The sequence below is a fragment of the Alternaria metachromatica genome (assembly GCF_023757995.1).
Source record: "Alternaria metachromatica strain BMP 0045 chromosome Unknown scaffold_5, whole genome shotgun sequence".
NCBI classification, from domain to species: Eukaryota; Fungi; Ascomycota; class Dothideomycetes; order Pleosporales; family Pleosporaceae; genus Alternaria; species Alternaria metachromatica.
Window position 1 is genome coordinate 940435 of NW_026055496.1, and position 21054 is coordinate 961488.

Here is a 21054-nt window from a genome sequence, read left to right on the forward strand (position 1 = left end):
GGACGCTTGTCGATAGGCGTGGATAAGGCAGCGGTGGAGCAGTCGATGGAGTGCTGGCCGTCTTTGTGCAAGCGTGGGCCATGGTGCGACGCGCGAGCGCGACCTGCGCCTGCCGCCTCCCATGTCTGCACAAAGGGCCCCAAAGTGACTTCATCGCCGGCGCACCTGAGTCGTCGTCGCTTTCGACTATCCCATGGTGAAGCACTGGAGCTTCCGTGGCTTCTAGTCGGCATCGCGATCCCTTCTGATGTCGCGTCGCCTGCAACGGTCCGCCGAACGAAGCCACAGTGCCACACGTCCTGCGTCCTTGCTCTCTCTGCTTCAGGCGCCCAGCAAGGCCACACCCTACCATGTGCATTTGAGACATGCCACCGCTGTCAGTGCATTTCCGCATAACACACAGCCACAACCCCGTTCCCATCCAGCTTTCGCGACTACTTTGACCGTCTCATCCTGTCGCAAGTCCTCAACTGCCTGAAAGCCTCAAACGCATCCACACTGGCCCTCAGTGCCGCAATCCCAGTGCCGATGCACGCGATATGCACGATGCTGGAGAGACGTGGAACTGGCAGCCGGGTCGTAAGATTGATGAGGCTCCGCGCCTAGTCCCTGCAAAAGCTTGTCTTCTCGTAACGAGCGACATGAGCATGTTCTCGACTCTCAGCGAACGTTGACTGATCACTCGGAAATGAGGTCGATAGCTCAACTGTTTTCGTCACGTTCCTGGTGTTTGTTTCCATTTTGCGTGTGGCTCCCGCCCGTCCGCAATGTCGCTGGTGCTTGTGTTGTGCCGCGGCGTGCGAGGTAGATGAAGCAATACTGTTGAAAGTGCACATGAAGCTCTTCAAACATTGAGCGAAGAGAATTATGACCGACCATCAAATGTGCAAGAGCGATGAGGCGCTAAACACGAATCCCAAAGAAGGAAGTGACGATGGCAGTCTGGCACCTTCCCGCCTCGCAGCATCTACGGAAAGCGCTCCCCACTGCGCGCCGTCTCCAGAGCAGTCGACACTACTCCATCCGCATCTCTCTGTGGCTTTCGCAATCGATATCTGAATAAACGCCACTTGTTTCTCGTCCCGCGACGTCACATGAAACATGCATCCTCTGCCATTTCTTCTTCCCCACCGTCACATCACATCACGCCCATCTACTCGAATCACGATTTTGTCACCCGCATCAACGGCCAGTACCAAGCTTTTCCTTCTTATCAAACTTCTTACACGTCCAACCTCCATCAATCTGCGTTAGCGGATCGTGCCGTCATTCGAAACAATCGCTGGCTTGAAACGAAACGTCAGCCCTGCCAGGCTATCCCAACGGCTACCTAGGTAAATCCGACGCACGCGGCTCGTTAGCCACAACACCGACGCCAGTCCTTCTTTTCGTGCCTCAGGTGCTTCAAGGCATTGAAATGCCAAGGTGTAGTAGATATGAGGGGTGGACGTCTCCACGATACTACGACTTCTACTGCTTCTTGTAAATGGTCTTTGGGTCTGCCACCGGCTCAATGGCTAATCTAGAGTGTACACTTGAAGAGTAAAGTTCTAGAATGCGTTTAAAGCCGAACTCTACATCGCGATCCCGGAGTCATCAAGAACTGATTGATTCGTCAGGCATATCCATGAGCATGCCATACATTATGACGTGCTGCATCGGAAGTATGCACTTGGGGAACGGGTGGACTATTAGTGCTGACCGCGAGAGTTCACGGTAGATCGATACCCATGGGCGCTACTCCGTCGCTTCAGCTACCCATTCTGCAAATAAAGTTAATTACCTTAGGCAGAAGTATAGATGCGAGAGATCTTAATCCTGGTTCCCGCTGATGCACTACACCTCCTGCGAGGGAGAACCCCAATAAACTATACATCCTACATTCTCAGAGATGCTGTTTCATTCGATCGCTACGTCCATCAAGATGTTATATGACGATCGATGTATCTGTCTCCTCTATCGGTACCTTTCAGAGGTATTGCATGCCCTCTACGTGATCTATCCCATACATTGCGGACAACTCGAGACCGTCTGCTTACTTTGCGGTTGAAGATTGATATACATGTTTCTCAAGCCGTGAACGGTAGTCTTGCCATGTACTCGGCACATTCCTCCGCCATTCCCTCTGGCAGCTTCAGTCATCTTACTATCATACGTGTCTTAGAGATGCTTCTGGGGATGGACAAGCGGATATCACACGAAAGCCGAGCACACCATGTCCTACCACATAAGTAATAGCACGTCACCGCAGATGCAAACTAGATCAAAGGCTGCGCAGCGCTTTCCAATTTGCAAAAAAAAACACTCTATCCATAAACGACCGTAACATCATCTACTCCAACACCAGAATCCAAGCACACTTCAACATATAACGAAGGTAAGGACAGTGTCAAGCATAACTCTAAGTACCCGTCGACCACTACGACCTTCAGCCAACCATCTAGCCGTCGCTCAACACTTCCACGTAAGCTGAACGCCGCAGTCAGTGGCGAAAGGAGGGCTAACGCGAGAGCACTGAGCATTAAAACCGCCATCAGCGTTCTCGATCCAGCGTGTATCAGTTCCGCAACCTCTGACCACATCTGCGTACGGAAAGCAATTAGCACAAGGATGCGTCTGTGATTTGGGGCTTATGGGAAGTAGAGGCAATGCTTACAGCTGAAACCGTTCCTCAGCTTCACAGGGGAGCCGCAGTTGGGGTTGACCACCCCACTGCATGAGTTGTCGCCGTAGATCCACATCACTGACCTGTTGTCAGATTTCAGTTCAACGTGAAGGAGGTCGTCGACTTACGGTTGTGACTATCGTTGTTCCCAAGGGCGATGGTAGCTGCTGCCTGAGAGGCGAAGAGCCCGAAGGCTGCTGCGATGATGGCGACGGAATGCATGCCTGGAGACTTTGTTTGCTTTGGCGAGGAGTTGAAGTGATGAGGGTGGTGGATATTCGTTTCAATCGACCCCGACTTTATACTTCGATTCTATCGTCGGCATGTACTTGCTGATATCATAGCGTATGGTTGCATCTTGACGTCGTAGCCTCAATTCACAGTAAAGAATACATCAGAGAGTGGAAAGCTTCCTAGGTCGTCGATGAGACTTGTTGCATGCTGATGCTGGTGTAGCATTTGTCAATCCTGGTTCACGGGGTAAATGGCAAAGCTCGCCGCATTCGCGCCTTCAGCAGATACACTCCGCATTGATGTGGGACAGTATACCTTAGGGTTGACATGTACCACGATGCTCGTCTGATATGGCAAGTCCTAGATACTTGGCGTCAGCAGTAATATATCTTCCGGCCTCAATGCGATCGCTCCGTGTCACTGCCGAAGCGTAGGAATGTTTGTCATTGGGATATCAGAAAGCTAAAATGGGAACCGCAAACGTCTATATCTATCCAGCAACGACCTCAGTATGTGCACGTGATGATGGGTACCTAGGCATGTCTGGATACATGCACTGGGAGTACAAAGCTCACTTATCGACACCGAAACACATCTGGGTGTTCTGAAAGTAACGGACATCTGAGGGTTTCCAACAGCAACACATCAATGAACCAAGATACGGTGTATAGACGTGGATTTGTCGTTCTCAAGCATGGGGCTTTCGTAAGGCGACTGCACAGAAGCTCACGTTTGGCAAGCTGCAACGAATACTCTGTATAGAAGAATACATCGTCTTACTTCTTGTAAGCCTATGAACCGCGAGAGTAATGATGAGTACATACACGCGACATGCGTTGTCTCGTACGACTTTGAATGAGCGGGCTTGTTCGTGTTAGGTACCTAAGTAGCCGAGATCTTTGAGCAGCATTACCCCACTTTCGGCGCGCAAATAATAGCAAAATCCCCAGCAAGCCCAACAGCTCAGCATCATTACGACAAGGAAGATTCAACAAGCGATTCCGTCTTCTTCCTCAAGCAACTGGAGCAAGCCAGTCGTCTCAATGAAAAAGGTAATTCGCGTCAGCCTCAGATAGTGCGATAGAGGCGACACTGTGCCAGAGGATATGAGCAAGCCCAGGGATCCTCCGGCTGGTTTCAAAAATAAGAATAATCTTGAAGTTCCCGTAGGAACGTTCTGCGGTGATGTTAGCGACGCGTCCTTCGAGCGTAGAAGATGGCGAGAGGAACGTACTCAGAGATTAAACTGAAAAGAACAGATACTACACTTGATCTAAGCCAAAAGGCAAAGAGAGCTAAGGAGCAGAAGGAGGGACGGAGGAGGGTGGGTTTATATACCTGGGCGAAAAGTCTGAACGGCGCTAGTACTCTAGCGTCCTAAGGGCGTTGCCTGGGAGATGGTGACGTGGAAAGGCGCAGAAAGACGCAAAGGTGGGCTAGTAAATGTGGGACGCGAGGGCGGTGACGGTGGATAGCTCGAGGTGGGGGGACAGGCAGAAGAACGACGGCTGCGATTCGATGTCCGAGGGCTGTGATGAGCCGACCTTCCGTTGTGCAATGAACACGAGTCGCAGGTCGAGTTGCATAAGATATGCATAATTGTGTTGCTACAGGCCGATAGATCCAGGCGAGTCCTTGCATAGGTAGTTGTGAGGGGGCGATTTGGCTGGAACCGACTAACCTTGGAATGCGGCGTGGCGGGCAGCGCATTTCGTACCTAGGTAGCGACAGCATACTTTGATTCCGTCGGTAGAGCGAGCGCGTCCTTACTCACCATGTCGCTGCTGCTACGTAGGAGGTCTTCTCGAATTCATATGGGCGACATTCCCAGGTTCTTCGGGAGGCCCACGTATATGGCCTGCATACCTAGGTAAGGTTGGCGAACACAGTACGAAGAGCCAACGTCTTTGTCGAGGTTTCTGTGAGCCGCCATCGTGACGAAGTTGTTGCTTTCGAGTTTTGCGTCAGCTATAGCGAGCCGTAGAGATACGCGCTGGATTGGAAGTTAGCATGTGATAACAAGTAGCGTGGTAGATCCATCCACGGTCTGGAATCTGTTGTAGCTACCTGGGTAGGGTTTTCATCATAAAAAGAACGTGTTCATAGCAATCGACATATGAAGGAGATGGAAGAGTACGGCGGTACTAGCTGAGGACGTGGTACACCGCGATCGCGTACCTACACAGATTTGCGGGCGGGCGGCAGCGACACCACCTTGGATAGCCACACGCAGCAATGGTCGTATATTGCCACTAATATCTCTTACACGCGCGCTGGATTTGCAACACAATCTTGAAGCTTCGGTATTGTCGGTCTGCCGTTATGAGCGGAGGAGTCTGGTTTGTGTAACCCGCGAAGAGCGGAGCAGACCTAGGTACTCTGGGAACGGTACAATACCACAGCCTGCCGAACGAACAATCACGACGATGCGCATACTGATAAATCACGTCGTAGAAGGTGAATGTAAGAGCAGATGGATGTAGGCTTCGCAAGAACGGTGATGGGTAGCAAGTACCTACCTAGGTAGGGAACGCAGTGGGATTAAAATTGAGGCAGCCACGACTGAGCGCCGCAGAGTCGCAAGAACGGTCGCCTCATTCGATATTGCAGAGAGCTTCAACATCTACCTACCAATTGCAAAGCCCGAGAGCTGCATCTGAGAAGTCGACGGCCGCTGCTGGTACTTGTAGATGATCACATACCATGGAGGACGTAAGTTGTGTGCACAAAATTGAAGGAACATGACATATACGGAGTAACACGAATTCCTTGGAGTGAAACCATGTTTGAGGCGTCATCGCATGTACTTTTTTCTCTCTTCCCCTAATCTCTTCCCTCTAATTGCTGAATCGGGCTAGATGCTACGCAAAGGAGCAAACATTCTAGTGTATGACTATCGAGTCTTCCTTCACGAGAACGCACACGCAATTTCGACAGTTTCGTGCGCCTTTACATCTGGCGTACCAACTTGGTCGGACATTGAATAAGTCGGGTTACTCTATCATCCTTTCATCATGTCGGCGCCAGAAACAACCATCCCGGATCGCGCATTGCACGATGCAATCATTGTCGCTCTTTCGCTTGACGCTCAGTCTGAGAAGGAAGAAGCCCTAACTGCAGCGCTCAAAAGCTGGAAAAGCGATGACGACGAAACTCGCTCTCCTCACCTGCTCGTTCACGTCCTTCAAAACATGTACGAGCTCCCAGAGCTGCCTACAGCCCTCAAAAACCAAGATGCTTCCGACTATGATACGCTAAAAAAGGTCTGCAAAGAGCTCAAATTCACACTACTATTCGCGTCCGTGAAGAAATTGCTCGGCTGCAATCTCTACGTGGAAAACCGCCATTATCGGAGGTGGGAGAAAAGCCGTCCTAAGATCGATCCGAAAGATGACACCTGTACCATCACCGTCGACCAGCTAAAGCTGATGCAAGTCGTCGATTTGAAAGGAAAGCCGCGTGAATTACGACTACCCGTGCGAGATACTGAAGTTACCCAGAAGGAGGCCTTCACACATGAGACTGCTAAGATTGAGATTGAGGACGGTGGCGACGAGATGGAAGGTGCGAGTGAGGCTTCACTATTCCACCAGTAAGTTCGGATCTTCTGTACGCGTCTGGAGCTAACTCGATGAAAGACATATCAAGACTGCGCTCGTAATCATTCCTCCACACAAATTCCACGCCTTCGTTATTCGCAACCGTTTCGCGCTCAGCCCCGAAGGTAAGGGAATTGAAGCTGCTCTCTTCATGGTCCCTGGATTCGAATATGCGAAAGCAGAGCCAATCGTCAAGTTGCTCAATGAAGCTACGGAGAAAGTGCGAGCACCCGACGCAGGCCCGGCTAGTCTTCCGGAACTACAGAGGCTCTGCAAGCTTTTGCTCGAATACCACGATCCAGGCCATTACCGCAAAGAGCGACAAGTCTTCATGTGCGCCAGGTTTCCCCTGATACCCGGGGAGGTGTTGGATCAGCTGACCGCTGTGTGCATCGAGCTTGGCTCCGCGGATCTGTGGCAGAAGGCTATGGAACAGCTCAGTGCCTCTTTCCAACGCCAAGTACGCGCCGATCTGGCTATCGGTGCGATAGGTCGCTTGGTGTACAAGACAAAAGATGCCGAGCATCTGAAGAAGGCAGATGGGCTCGTAAAGTCCCAGAATGGTATCAAAAAGAAGATGGAGATGTGTGATAGCGTCCAGGCAGCATACGACCGAGCTCGCGACGCAGAAGAGTAAGTGATGACGGGCTCATTCAGCGCGGCAGTTGAAGTACTGACATTTCTTCTAGTAAGAGTGCTCAGTCAATCATACCAGCCGCCATGGCCACCTGGCGAGCCTCCATCATCCGCGAGACAGTACCTGGTAGTAGATTTATCAGCCTCAGAGATTGCCTACCACTGCTTGAAAACGGCCGCGAGCTCGAAGACGCATTCATTCACGATACACTTTGCTCCATGGCCAAGTGCGCTGGTATCGACGTCATCGAGGCCTTTCTCAAAGATGTGGCCAAGCTCAACGGCAAGGTCCCAGACGCCGATATCCAACGTTACTGCAACATTGTCCTTGGTTCGAGCGCCTCAACTCTCGAGAATGTCAGTTGGTATCATTTGAGATCCATGCGAAAGATACTACAGCATCACCTGTCGGTGGCTGAGCCTGCGATCCGCGAGTACTGTCTCAAGAAGCTGGGTGCGCCAACGAAAAAGCCAGAGGTTCGGAAAGGGAAGGTTCACGACGATGAGGTTGGAGACTTCGTTCTAATATCACAGACGTTTGGAGAGGAAGTCTTACCCCTCCTTCTCCCACACCTGGGCGGATTCTTAAACGATGTCCCCTGGCTAGTCCAATTGCTCATCCAAGTCAAAGACTCGGAGGAGTGGGCTTCAGAAACCTTCCTTCCACAATTCTGCACCACCGTCCTCGAACCCGCCGTCGAGCGAGCGAAACTGGTAGTCTCTAGACCAGACATACCCGTCGGCGAAATGATCCGCGATTCTTTCCCATTCCGCAAAAACATAGCGCCAGTTCGCGGCACCAATGAGGGAGACCGCGGTGTCACGATGGAGGAGTTGAAGCTGCTGATCCCGCTCCTCAAACACCTAACCCTGGACCATGTTGTGGATCGGCTGGCGCAGAGGATGCTGATGGACTTTGTTGACCTTGATTTCGAAAGCTTTCGCGATGTGCTCGGCGAGGAGAAGACGGATGAAATGATTGAGAAGAAGAGGGCGATGGAAGAGGCGAAGGAGGCGAAGAAACGGAAGGCTGCTGATGATGGTGGAAGGGGAAAGAAGAAGAAGGGAAGAGGAGGTCGGCGATGAAGATGCGATACGAGCGAAAAGATGATGAGGCAGCGAGAGGACTACAGGACAGCATAAATAGCCAGATATGCAGAGTCAGCGGCAATGTAGGCGCCAGGGTGTTCATCTTTCTCCTTGATTGAGGCGAAACAGTACTCACACGTAGTCATAGTAAATCTACAAGACTACCAGAGCAAGTGTCTACTAGCTACTAGATGTGTTTTCGGAGCGCTGGCCACCCAAGTACCGTTAGCAACCCGCATCACTTACAACCTGTACGTCGTCTCGTGTTCTCAGATCTGCAACCCATCAGTGATAACCCTCCACGACATTCCCTCCCTTCAGCGCCCTGATTTGCTCTTTTTTCCTTGCCGACTGTCCGCTAACTCCATCGCTTTACGCTTCTTCGTCAGCTTTCACCGTTGGTCCATGAATCGGAGTCCGAGGATCAGTCCACAAGGTTCGTGAACCTGCTCACAGCGCGTAGGCTTGATTCCCAAAAAGAATCGGGTAGCATGCCAGCTCGTGTGGTATCGCTTAGTGAAGAGCCCTGGCCTCCACGTAATCCTACTTCAGGTGTCGCTTCATCTTCAGGTGTCGCTTCATCTTCAGGTATCGCTTCGTCTTCAGGTATCGCTTCGTCTTCAGATGTTGCTTCGTCTTCAGATGTTGCTTCGTCTTGAGCTGTCGCTTTGTTCTCAAGTGCCAATTGCGACCAAGTTCCCGATGTGTCTACCGAGGTTGTTGAAGGTGATCCTTTCTTCATGACCAAGTCGATAGACAAACGGTCGACAATTTCACTGTCGTAAAGGCCTTCTTCTCTGGAGCCAGTCATCGTGGGACCTAATTTCAGATAGGCTTCGGGGTTGTCGACAAAGCCAATTGACCTCATTATGGTATGCATGATCGATTTGCGGATCCATGCACCTGGACAAGCCCACATAGCTTCGCCCAGCACCTTCAAATCCGATGGCCAGCTTGGGCACTTCGCTCGACGTCGACGTGCGATGGTCGTAATCGCGACAAACCACAAATATTGCTTCTTTGGGCGAAGCTCATTCTTGAATTCCAGAATCCTCCCGTCGAGATCTGATAGCTTGCAGTGGCCGACTGATTCTGGGTGCAGTATGCGTAAGCCTGCTAAGCTCAGAACTCGAACCTTGTATGGCTCCTTGTCTTCCTTGAAGTCCACGACTTCGCCGGTTTCCGGGTCAATGTCTCCCTCACAAGCTGGGACGATGAGGATCGCAGCTTTGTCCATTGCCTTTTCGAGATCTTTGTGCATAAGAAGCCCATTCGATATGTCATTGAGATGGCCGTCTTTCGATGTTGGTGGGCCAAATATATAGGCGCAATTTCCTTCATAGGTGTTGTGTGGGACCAGATGGGCGGCCCTCATGTCGTCGGATGTTTGGTAGCGCCTGGTTATCGGACACCAGAGCGCTGTGGAGATCTGACATTCGCTCTCATAACGCTTGCTAAGACTTTCCCTGAACGCACTCTGTGATGCGCTGTCCCTATCCTTGATCTTGAACCAATCGAGGGCACCCTCAGGCTCAAGCTGGCGCTGCATCAGAAGATCCAAATATGCCATCTCCATTTTTTCGAGTCTCAGAGTTGTATCGAGGAGGTCTCCCATGAGCCTATGTTTACGGGTTTTCAAGAGTATGATGTCTCGAACGGCATTGGCGAGTCGCTGTTCGGCATTGTATATCATGTCATCGCCTTTCGTCTTCTGCATGAGACCTTCCTCTGTGTATTGACCCCACGCTCGGATGAGTTCGGGGTAGAGCTTCTTCTTTGCTTCGAGAGCCTCCAGGGATTCTTTGTACCATGTGTTGTAATTGTCCGTGATCGTTCTATGCCATTTTTCATTGGTCATATTAGGTGTTCGCTTGAGCGGAAGGGGATTGTCCCATTTCTCGTGCCAGCGTGCGTCGATGTCCTTCACATTGTGAATTTCGTCGACAATGCGTTGTTTGTCGCGATGGCTTATCTCCATATCGTTTGATGGGTAGCCCACGACGGGCTCGTCGAGTGACATTTCAGGCGAGGTCTTGATCTGAGTCTTTGCCGTACTCTGACGACTCGGGGTTTTCTGGGGAGTGTTCGTGGTAGTCGATGTAAGAGTCGCTGGAGCGCCTGCATCTTGCTTAGATTCCGCCGACTCGTGCTGTTGACTCTTTCTTGCGGAGCGGCGGGATGCTTTCTTCATAGTGACGATGGTGAAGTTGGATGGAGTGTTTGTATGTTAAGATCGTAGTGTCGTTAGAGTTGACTGTTCGTTGTGGTCGCAAAAACGAGCTTTTCGAGTTGTTGATGGTGCGAGGTTAATGCTCGAAGTCAGGGCAGACTTTAAATTTGAGTGTTACGAGCAAGTGCATCCAGGCGAAAAAGGTACTTGAGTCAACGTTATGAAGGCACTGCTATGCAGGACCACCGTTCTTTCCAGGTTTCCATGTCAATCGCCGCCCAATCACAGCCAAACGGCAAGATCGTGCGATAACCGCCGCCAATAGTAATCGCGGGGTTTGAGATACGTTGCAATTATAGCACAGCTCGTTAAAGCTCTCGGTAAATGAAAAAAGGGATAATATGGTAATAGTGGTAATAGTGGTACTCAAAGTATGTTCTGACGACCGAGAAAGGTCAAGAGTGTAATGTGTAGGAGTTTCAGTGATCGCGGTCTTTGGTACTCTAAACCAGAGTCGAGTACGCCGACCTCTCTTCACATTCAGTGACTTATACTAATACTCTCTCCTTTGACTTACACAGTGTGGTGTGCGAAAATCTTAAATTCTAGTCCTATTCTCTCTCCTATAGTACCGCAATAACTTATTAACAACGAGCTACTTACGACTCCTAGAATACACATGAGATACACGATGACTGAATCCGCCCATTAAATATAGAAGGGATGAGAAAGAGGTCCTTTGAAGCAATCGCGTAGTGTCTAGCTCAATTCGGCGTCGTGCTGCGATGGCTTCCTAAGACATGGTTTCACTTCTGGGGCATTCGTAGTACTTTGCAAGCGTCACGTTCTTTCACTTTTGAACACACGACTTACGCCCATGCTATCCATGATTATCAGTAGGGGTAACCGAGTTCTCTAATGCATTGAAGCTCTTTGCCGTATCAAGGCTGCCTCGTCAGCCGGGATGTGTTTGATACGAGCGAATAGTTAATGTGGCAGCGATATGACGACGTGACACAAAATGATCTTAATAAGGAAAATGTCGAACGAGTCTGCAGCAGACACTATCAACGAAGCAAACAGAAAGACCCAGCGTCAATGCAGGCTCCAGGGTATGAGACAGCACTCAGGATGTGTGGAAAAGCGGATACAATTGAGATGATACATGATCCATTGCATTATCCCACTTCACCGCGTATCAACATCTCGCCATCATCCCACAATACCAACATATCTCATACCAATGTGCCCAAACGCCTTGATCGCTATGCATAACCTCTTACCAACACTAACGCCATTACCGATGCTACCACCAATAATTACATAGTACAGATACCATACATCCCTCCCTGGAAGGGAACACGACGTATAGAACTTTGCCCATTGCTGCTCTCTATGTACACACGCTATTCTACTATCTTCCCAACAGTCCGGAAAACCAGTTGGCCAGGTTCTTTCCGCCCATGCTGGGGGTGAAGGAGAGTACACTATCTGTGTCTCTATCTCTATCGCTGTCGCTTTGTGAAAAACTGTCTGCGCTGCTACTCTCGGGCGTGTGCGGGTTGGTATCTAACGTCTTCTGCGAGTTGGACTTGGTCACTCTGGGAGAGGCGCGTGGGAAAGTCATGCCGCGTGCACGTACAGGCGATGTACCTGAGCTGGGTTTGTCGCGACCGTGGAAACTGTGAGAAGGCTTGGGTGTGCGATATGAGTGAGAAGTTCTAGGCGTTCCACCTCGTGAGATTGCGAGTCGTGGGCCGAAATTCGAAGGAAGGATCGGCGATGGTGTGTCCGTGTCGCCGGAATAGGATGTTGGTGTAATGGATATTGGTATATCGCAATGTTTTATAGGCATAATGCTTGGTCGCGTGGGCGGATGTATATCGTCTGTCTCCGATTTCGAAGAGGTGTCATTGATTTGTGTTGCGCTAGTCACGACTCTGATGGTTGAGATGAGCGGGTCTGTACTTTCTGTAGAAGTAGAAGGAGACGAAGACGTGGGCGTAGACGTAGATGACACTGCCGCTACTGGTAGGTCCAGCCCCGTAGCTGCGGCAAATCTCATTTGCATCGATAGCGGAACGCCGCCGGTCTTGACCCAGGGGCGGATTGTAAATTGTCTTTTCGGGAGATCTAAGACCACGGATCAGCTCAAATACAAACGAGAAGGCTAGGAATAGATGGCAGGCGTCTAGGCAGGACCACCTTCATCTCCCTTGGCCTCCTCTGCATTCTCTGCTGGAGCTTCCGCTTCTCCGTTTTGGCCATCAGCACCGTCGCCGTTTGGTTCAGCAGCCGCGGCGGCAGCGGCAGCGGCAGCAGCTTCGGCCTCCCTCTGCTGTTTTTCCGCTTTGGCTCTTTGTCTTGCGGCTTCTCGCTCAAAGTTCTCCTTTCGTGCGCGCTCATCTTTTGCTTTGCGGAGGCGCTCTGCTTCCTCGACGCCGCCGCTCTTCTTGAGCTTGCCTTCCTCGACAAAGTTTCCAAGCTCGCGCTTGAACTCGTCATCGTTCCTCGTCTCAAGATCCCGCTGTCGCGCCTTTTCCGCTCGCTCGATTGCTTCGAGCCTGCCTTCATGGTTTGGTTGCAGGGCCTTGACTTCTCCAAGTACTCCATCGCGGGCCTGGCGTGGATCCACAACTTTGTCGAGAGCAACTGCATTGAGCATGTTACGGCCACTAGCTGAACGCATTCCCTTTCCAGACTCTTTCTCGCTTTCAAGATTCTGCTGTTTGGTCGCCTGCTCGACCAGCTCAAGTGTTTGGGCTGCTTTCTCGAGATCATCTTGCAAGTCGGCTGCGAGTTCCTCCTGCATAGTGAGCATATCTCGCTCCTCACACACGGTCTGCAACTCCTGTTCCCAAATCTTGGTCCAGAGAGGCTTCTCCTTTGCCAGAAGATCCTGCAGCTTCTTGAGCTCGGCAGTGGCTGTCGACAGGTCCTTGGCGGTAGTTTCGAGTTGGCGGGGCAGAGGTCGCACGCCACGCAGAACGACGTCCTTTCTGAGGTCTTCAACAAGATCTTGTAGGTCATCTACCCTGTTGACAATCTTCTCCGAGTCGTCTTGCAGGCCCTTCTTGCCAGCGTTAATGTAAGCGCGACCGCTGTCTCCATCGAGTGCGGGCAAGGCAGCCTTGATAGCAGTGGACTTCACAGCACTGGCCTTTGTGCGTATGGTGGACATGCTAGCTTGTATATCCGATACAAAAGATGAGTATGTTTGTCGCATGACAGCCAAATCACGGCGTAGCGATTGCACCTCGCTTACTTGAGTGGCTGAAGTAATGTTGGCTTCGGAGGGTGTGCCTAACGGTATGGGACGAGAGGGTAGCAGGGCGGAGTTGCGAGCTGAAGAAAGAGGTGCCGCTGATATTCCAGCGATCTCCTTTGTCGTTTGCTGTTGACGTTCGGCCACGCGTTGTATAGTTGCTTGCTGGTCCTCGACCACTGTCTTGATGCTCTCCACCAGTTTGCTGAGTCCGCCAAACTTATCATCGATATGGCTCTTTACTTCGTCTAGTTGCTCTACGTTCAGGACGAGTACAGACCTGTCTTTGATATCGTTGATGTCCTCCAACTCGTATCGTACACCGGAAACGGGGTCCTGGATGTGGATCTCAGGCAGGTCGCCGTAACGGTGGGTATCCCAGGCGAACTTTTCGATAAAAGCGAGTTGCAGGCGGGCCGAAGAAAGCTCAGCACCATCTGTGAAGACGTATTTCTTAATCTTGCTTTTGTACTGGAGAAACAAGGTAAGCTCTTTCCCTTGTTGAGGCGACTGCTCTGGAATGAACTGAGAGGGCTGTGGAGAGGGCGTCTTGACTCTGTAGGAGCTGTTGCGGCTGGCTGTAGGCCTCGGCGGGTCTTCTTTCGCCGGTGACGCGGCTCCAAGCTCAGCTGGCTCTGATAACGGACCATTAAGCGTCGCACCTAGCGAGAACTGGTCGCCTTCTGGGAATTTTGGCTGCGCGAGTTTGTCGTCTGGGGTCTTCTGGACGGGACTGTCTTCAGGACCCGACTCTTTCGGTGGCAGAATGCTCGGCGTGGCGCTTTGCGAACTTTCCTCGGAAATGCGTCTCTCATTGGGCTGATCAAAGGAGAACTTTGTTTCCACGGCAGGCCGCTGTTGCGTGAGACTCTGATTTGACCGCTGGCGACTGTGCATCATGGACTGCCTGGTCCGCACTGCGTTCATAGACTCGCGTACATCCCGACCCCTATTCGGTATGGGCGAATTCTGGACAGGTGGAAGTGGTATGCCATTTGTTCCAAGATGCTTCTGGATTTGGTATGCTGAAAATCGGCGCGAAGCCCTCCGCTCCAGCTCACCACCTCTTTGCAATGCCGCGAGCGCATCTTCCTGTTTCGGTGGAGGCGGAGGCGGTGGGAAGTCGACGGGGTAGTTAGGCCGCGGGGGGTCAGGCGGTTTGGGCATGGAATCGTCTGCGGGATACGGAGCAATGACAGGCATTTGCTGGGCGGTGCCGCTCGAAATGGACGAGTCGGTGGATAGCTGGCTTGCGGTGGTCGAGCGGTTCGCTTTCGGGTTCGAAGGGAGGGCATCGTACTTGCTTGGAGAGGCGCGGCCGCCAGCTACCGAAGATGAGCGCGGTGGGAGGTCGGGGCCGCCAAACGACGGGCTGTCCCCTCTTGAAGGCAGTCTTGTGCTTGCGGATCGCGGCTGTTGGTGCTCCTCGACATCACCACTACTCCCAACGCTGCCCTGGCGCGGACTGCCCCCACCGTTGAGCGAGCCATCTCTTCCTGTGCGCTGCCGTAACCGCTGTTGCTTCTTCTTCAGGCCGTGCAGGAGGTTTATGATGATGTCTCGTATCCGCGGCAGGAAATTGTCGAGGCTCGCTTGCGATGCTTCCTGGCTCAGCGTCTCCTCCAGTATGCCACGCAGTAGTTCGGGAACGTTTCCGAGGTCGTTGGTGTCGACGCCAATCGCGTTGAAGGCGCGCGACGCGATGTTGAACTCATAGCCCAGACGCACGTAGACGTCCGAGACCTCGCTCTCGGTGGCGGTCCCGCGCGACCATAGTGTCAACGTCTCTGCACCGTGTTAGCACGTGTGTATGCGGGGCTGCATGCGCCGGGGACGCACCGAGGAGCTGCTTGGTGGCCACAAGCAGGTGTGTGACGGACTTTTCTATCTGCGAGAGCTGCTGCTGGGGCTGCATTGGATGCGGTGTCAGTGACGGTTGTTTGGTGTTGGGCGCGGGATGCGGAGAGAGAGAGAGAGAGCCCACGTACATTCTTGGGCGCCCGGCGCGAGGACCCCTGAGACGAGCGGACAGAAGACGACTCCTCAGTCATGGTGCCGAGGGCGTGTGGCGCAGGTGTGCGGCAGCAGCAGAGTGAAGGGCCGGACTGGGAGCGCGAGGGCACGACGCTCTATCCTGGCAGTGTTGGCGACCACGTTGGGTGCACCGACGTCTGAGATGCCTGGGGCGAGCTAACACGAGAGTGGCTGGGCGGCACGTGGAGCAGTCTCACGTCCAACCTCACAGAAATTGTTTATTCCATCGTTGAGCCTCTCTACGTCATGACGGACAAGAGAGGTTGCCGTGGTAGTTGGTGAAAGCCGTCTTGATGATTGCATCTCTATCTTGGGCATGCATCTGCGGTTAGCGACAGGCAAAACCATGGAACATGTGACGCCCCGTCGCTTAGGTAGGCTTCTGACGTGAGTCTGCGATGTAGCTGCAGCCCTGGAGACTACGGCCGGCATCCGGCCTCTCTTCGCGCTACCACCTCAAGCTGCTGCTGCTGGGTGGGTGGTGACTGGGGTAACCGTTGTGTGCATGCACTCTAGTACTCTAGCATGCTTGGAGCGCGACGAACAGGTGTTGCCCCGTATTTGGTGATGCAAGCTCTAGTATTGTTTACTGCAGGCGTCTCGGACAACACGAGCAGCGCAGAAGGAGAGCAGAGTGAGGCGTGAGGTCTCGCCTCGGACAGCAACGCTCTTGGCTGGCCGCGCCCGTGATCGCGATAGCAACAGAGGTCAGGCAATTGTGACAGTGCCAGGTCCACATATCCGCTGCCGCTCACCCAGTGTCTCCTCTATTCATCTCGCGCACCAGCCTGTGGATTGCCTGACCGTTGCGCCCTCGTGCCGTCGTCCGAGCCTTCACGGCTACTGCCTGAGGCTGGCCTAGTTCCCGCACACCTTGCACTTGTGTTTCATCCAGGCGATCCGCTTGGCGTTGCACCTCACTCTCGACTTCTGGCTGTTCAATCGGGCACAGCCTCCTATACCAAGTCACCACCGCTCCTCCGCCGTCCGGCTGTCCACCTCGCACGCACGTCGACTCTGCGCCTGCTGCCGCATTGAGCGTCCTGCGCTACTCTCACCCTAGAGTTGGAGCTCCTTCCTCCCCCGCCCGTCGCTCCTTCTCCCGCAACCACAAACCGAACCACCGACCCACGCTACCGAGCTCGCCCGCGCCCTGCTCTCCCCATCCATGTCCACTGCCGCTGCGACTCCGAATACCTCCTCCAATGCTCTAAACCCCGCCGCCAATTCCGCCCGGCCACTGAAGATGAGCACTGCCGCCAAAGGCATCGACGCACAGCAGCGAAAGCCCGGAAGCCCCATCGACGGCGGTCAGAAGTAAGCGCCTGCCCTGCACTCCCCATAAACACGTCTCCTACACTCCTGCCCCGCGTCCCTTGCATTGCAGACACATAGAGGCGTGCCTCGAGTGCTCCCGCCATGCGGGATATTCTCGTGTGACGTGCGGCTGGTCACATGGAGTCACGGTGCGACTGCCCTGTCCACTCGATGGCCCTCTCCCCGTCTACTGTGCTCAATTACCTCATGTCCCAATGCTCTGTCCTCGACAACATCCTCCCCACTTGCACCTGGCGCCATGCTGACCGGGCGACTTGCAGGAAACCTCCCGCCAAAACGGCATGGACCCAGGGCACCAATCCCATCACACAGCGACCGACTCACTCCCCCACCCCCAACGGTGCCGTAAGCTCACCTAAGCCCCCACAAGGCTCGACGGCTGCCTCCGCCGACAACGCTTCCCCAATGAGGCACCTCAGCGACCGTATGATGTACCTGCTGGCCAATCTGACGGTAAGTGACAGCTGGCTTCCTATGCGACGCGGGTGAACACTGCTGATGACACAAACAGGGTCTTCCGGGCATCATTACGCTGAAGAATGGCGAAAAGTACTCTGGTGTCCTGTCAGGCACCTCACTCGACCCCAGCGAGCTCCGCTATGTTTTCAAGATGGTCAAGAAGCTCCTGCCCACCGGCAACGCTCAGACCAACGGCACGAGCCAGTTGTCCGACGACTACGTTGGCTCAGGCGATTACCACGTCATGTCATTCGACATGAGCGATGTGGCAGATTTCAATGTCAACAACGTTGTCCTTGACAAGTCCCAGCTCAAGGGCCAGAATGGTGTGTACCAAGATCTACATTGCCTTTCTATGCCAGGCTAACAAAAAAAGGCACCGCAGGCTTCCGCACGGATACTGACATCTCTGGCAAGCTCGAACTCCGTGAGCGCAACCTTCAGAAGTGGGAACCGTCCGAGGTTGATCCCAACATGACGCTCGAGTCTACCGGCCGTTCGAACGACTGGGACCAGTTCTCCGCCAATGAGCGCCTGTTCGGTGTGAAGAGCAACTACGACGAGAACATCTATACCACCACCATCAATAAGAATGACCCACAATATGCGGAACGGCTCGCCCGTGCTGAGAAGATCGCCCGAGAGATTGAAGGTAGCAGCGCAACCAACTCGCACGTCCGCGAAGAGCGCGGAGGATACACTGCGGCCGATGACAACGGCGATGAAGAGGACAAGTACAGTGGAGTACGACGAGACCTGACAAACCTGTCAAGCGGCCAGTCCAACCGGTACACCCCACCCGCACGACGTGCCCCCGCCCCTGAGGCGACGGTGCCCGGCGCGCCGGTGGACCCTGCCATTATCTCGTCTTCCGTCGCACGGCCTGCCTCGCAGTCGACACAACGTGTTGCAAGTCCCGCGGCACCAGCACCAGCAGCAGCTGCGCCTGAACCTAGCAAAACGCAAGAGTCCAGCAAAGACGCACCCAAGCCTGCATCAAAGCCAGTCGACGCGCACAAGGCTATTGCGGAACAGCTGCAGAAGCCAAGTAGTACGATCAAATCTGGGGTTGCTGCCATCCCTCCTAGGAAAGCTGGACGGCCACACGACGCAACTACCAACGTTGAGCACGACCTGCTTGACTCCTTCAAGCAGTTTTCGGCCGCTGAGAAATTACGGATTTCTGATCGCCAGAGGGCTTTCGCACGCGAGAACAAGGCCGTGAAGCTCAACGATCTTAAGAAGTTCGCGCTCAACTTCAAACTGAGCACGCCGGTACCGTCAGATCTTGTGCCCATACTCGCTAAGGACGAGACAAAGCAGCAGGCTATCGTCGACAAGGCCAACAAACAAGCGCAGGAAATGAAGACTACACCTCCGAAGGCGTCCAGCACCATGGCAGACCCCAAAGCTGCCGCACGATCTGCTGTAAAGCCAGAATCCACCCAAGCATCCCCTAGCACTAACGCAGAGCGCCAACAAAATCAGCGTGCTCGACCGGGGCAGCCAGCCTATGCGTCTGCTTCTTTGCGGGGTTCCCACCAGAACATGAACCAGATGCCTCCTCGCAACCAAGGACTACTTAGCACTCGTCTGCAGATGAACCACCAGCAGCATAAGCAGCAAGGTGCCATGCCATACAACGGCGTTCCTCAACCGATACCAGCTCAGGACATGCGCGTACCACCTACTGGTCCTTCACAGCCCTCGAGTGGTGCTCAGACGCCTTCTTCCAGCGTGTCTACAAGGTTCAACGTTCGCGCCCATGAGTTCAAGCCCAACCCAGCTGCAAACACCTTCCAGCCCGGTGGAACCCCAAGCGCTACCTCCAGTCCTAGGCCAAACTCGTCTAGGCAAGAAGTCCGCAAGCCTCCTGTTACCAACTTCTTTACTGGCCCGAAGCCCACTGTTAAATCACTGGACGGACTGACGACCTTCAATGCCATCGGACGCCTTGAGAAAGAGGCGCAGTCGAACGAGAAGTCACATCACTCAGATATTGCACCTCCTTACAAGACCCCGCCCACGTGGGATTTCCCCTCTTCGAACACGAACAAGGGATATGAGCAGCTATTTGACCATGCTCCTCCGTCTGCGCCCTTGTCAGTACCACAGCATGTCATGCCCAACGGCCCCATGCCTCACCAGCATCAGTTACCACCTCATCTCCAGGGCGCCCAAGGCATGACACAAGGACCGACACCTCAACACACTCCCCGTGGGCCACCGATACAACCGCACCTCGGCCAAGATCAACATCATTTTGGTGCTCAACACATGCAATATTCGCACTCAACGTCATCAGTCCAACCTTCACCACGCCCAATGGCACCGTACATGTATGGCGCACAACCTCAGCCAATGCAAGGCTATCCTCCGCAAGTCCCGCAATATGGCATGAGTCCCGGTATGCAGCATGCCACGATGCGCAACCCACAAGGCGGTCAATTCATGAACGGCCCTGGGCCGGCGATGGGGGGTCAAATGATGACGAACCAGCCTTCAAATGGACCCTTCATGGGAATGCCGGGTAATCCACAGATGCAGATGTACTCTCCCGCTCCCGCTCCTGCGTATCCTCAGTACCCGGCTCACATGCCTCCGGGCGCCAACGGATTCCCTAGCCCCAGGCCAGGTGCACCAATGATGAGCCATCAAGGATCGCAACAAGGCCACCACCAGCAGCAACCACCTATGATGTACATGCAGCCTGGTGCACCAGCTCCTCAGATGTACCAAATGCAGCCAGGAGCCAGTAAGTAGCACACTTATGGTGATTCGTGTAATAGTTGACTAACATCACTCTAGTGGCTCCAATGCGAGGACCTTTCCAGCAACAATACCAAGGCGGTCACTACGGCTCACCACAACAGCATCACCAGTTTCCCCAGCAACACCGTGGTACACCCAGCGGAAGTTACTCGCAGCCTATGATGCCACAGCACTCATCGGGTCCCCAAGCTCCACCACCCACTGGCCCCGCTAGCCATGCACCGGACGGCAACGCTGAGCCCAAATGAGAATCTTTAAACCAGGTTCACCGCAAACAAGCGGCGTCCGCAGCGTCTGCTGCCTGACCTTCATTACATGCTCTCCTTGCCTGTTTTACCAAATTTTGCTATGCGCTTAGCGTGGGTGGGTTGATTAGTCACCATGATAAGTGGCTGGAGGCATAGCGACAGGCGTTGACTGGGCATGATGGGTGCATAAAATATCATGGTACGGACGACAACCTTGCAGGCCATGGGCATGCAATATGGGACAAGAGAGGGAGGGAATCGGAACGATCGCTACGCTACACGCGATCGCAACGCGCCAGGAAGGAGCAAGTCATGAGAATCGCTTTGGCGTTTCCGTCCTCAAGGCAGCGTTCAGGGGTGGGGTGGAAAATTACTAGCAAGAAGAGCAGGCTCATGTGAGCACATGCTGCTGGAATACTATCAATACTATAAGTTCACAAACCTCGTTCATGTGCCTGCAATGACCCGTCGCAAGAGGATGGTCGAGTCCATGTCGCCACATTGTGTCGTAAAGAGAACATAGCGTACAGGATATTGTATATTTG

At 53.3% G+C, this 21054-nt stretch overlaps 4 protein-coding genes across 4 annotated transcripts; 2 read left to right on the top strand and 2 right to left on the bottom strand.

The window, feature by feature from the left end:
- Positions 1–5913: 5913 nt before the first annotated feature.
- On the top strand, positions 5914–8220 carry J4E83_003261 (uncharacterized protein; the record flags this gene model as incomplete). The annotated part of the gene is made up of 3 exons (XM_049330198.1): positions 5914–6491; positions 6538–7131; positions 7188–8220. The coding sequence occupies 3 exons, from the start codon at positions 5914–5916 to the stop codon at positions 8218–8220; spliced, it is 2205 nt and encodes a 734-aa protein (XP_049190694.1).
- A 427-nt stretch (positions 8221–8647) lies between these two features.
- J4E83_003262 (uncharacterized protein) lies at positions 8648–10414 on the bottom strand (the record flags this gene model as incomplete). Its single annotated transcript, XM_049330199.1, has 1 exon — positions 8648–10414. The coding sequence occupies one exon, from the start codon at positions 10412–10414 to the stop codon at positions 8648–8650; it is 1767 nt and encodes a 588-aa protein (XP_049190695.1).
- A 2170-nt stretch (positions 10415–12584) lies between these two features.
- On the bottom strand, positions 12585–15709 carry J4E83_003263 (uncharacterized protein; the record flags this gene model as incomplete). The annotated part of the gene is made up of 3 exons (XM_049330200.1): positions 12585–15445; positions 15498–15567; positions 15647–15709. The coding sequence occupies 3 exons, from the start codon at positions 15707–15709 to the stop codon at positions 12585–12587; spliced, it is 2994 nt and encodes a 997-aa protein (XP_049190696.1).
- Positions 15710–16860: 1151 nt separating this feature from the next.
- J4E83_003264 (uncharacterized protein) lies at positions 16861–20509 on the top strand (the record flags this gene model as incomplete). Its single annotated transcript, XM_049330201.1, has 5 exons — positions 16861–17009; positions 17291–17483; positions 17542–17815; positions 17866–20244; positions 20298–20509. 5 exons carry the CDS (start codon positions 16861–16863, stop codon positions 20507–20509), a joined length of 3207 nt encoding a protein of 1068 aa, XP_049190697.1.
- Positions 20510–21054: the final 545 nt, after the last annotated feature.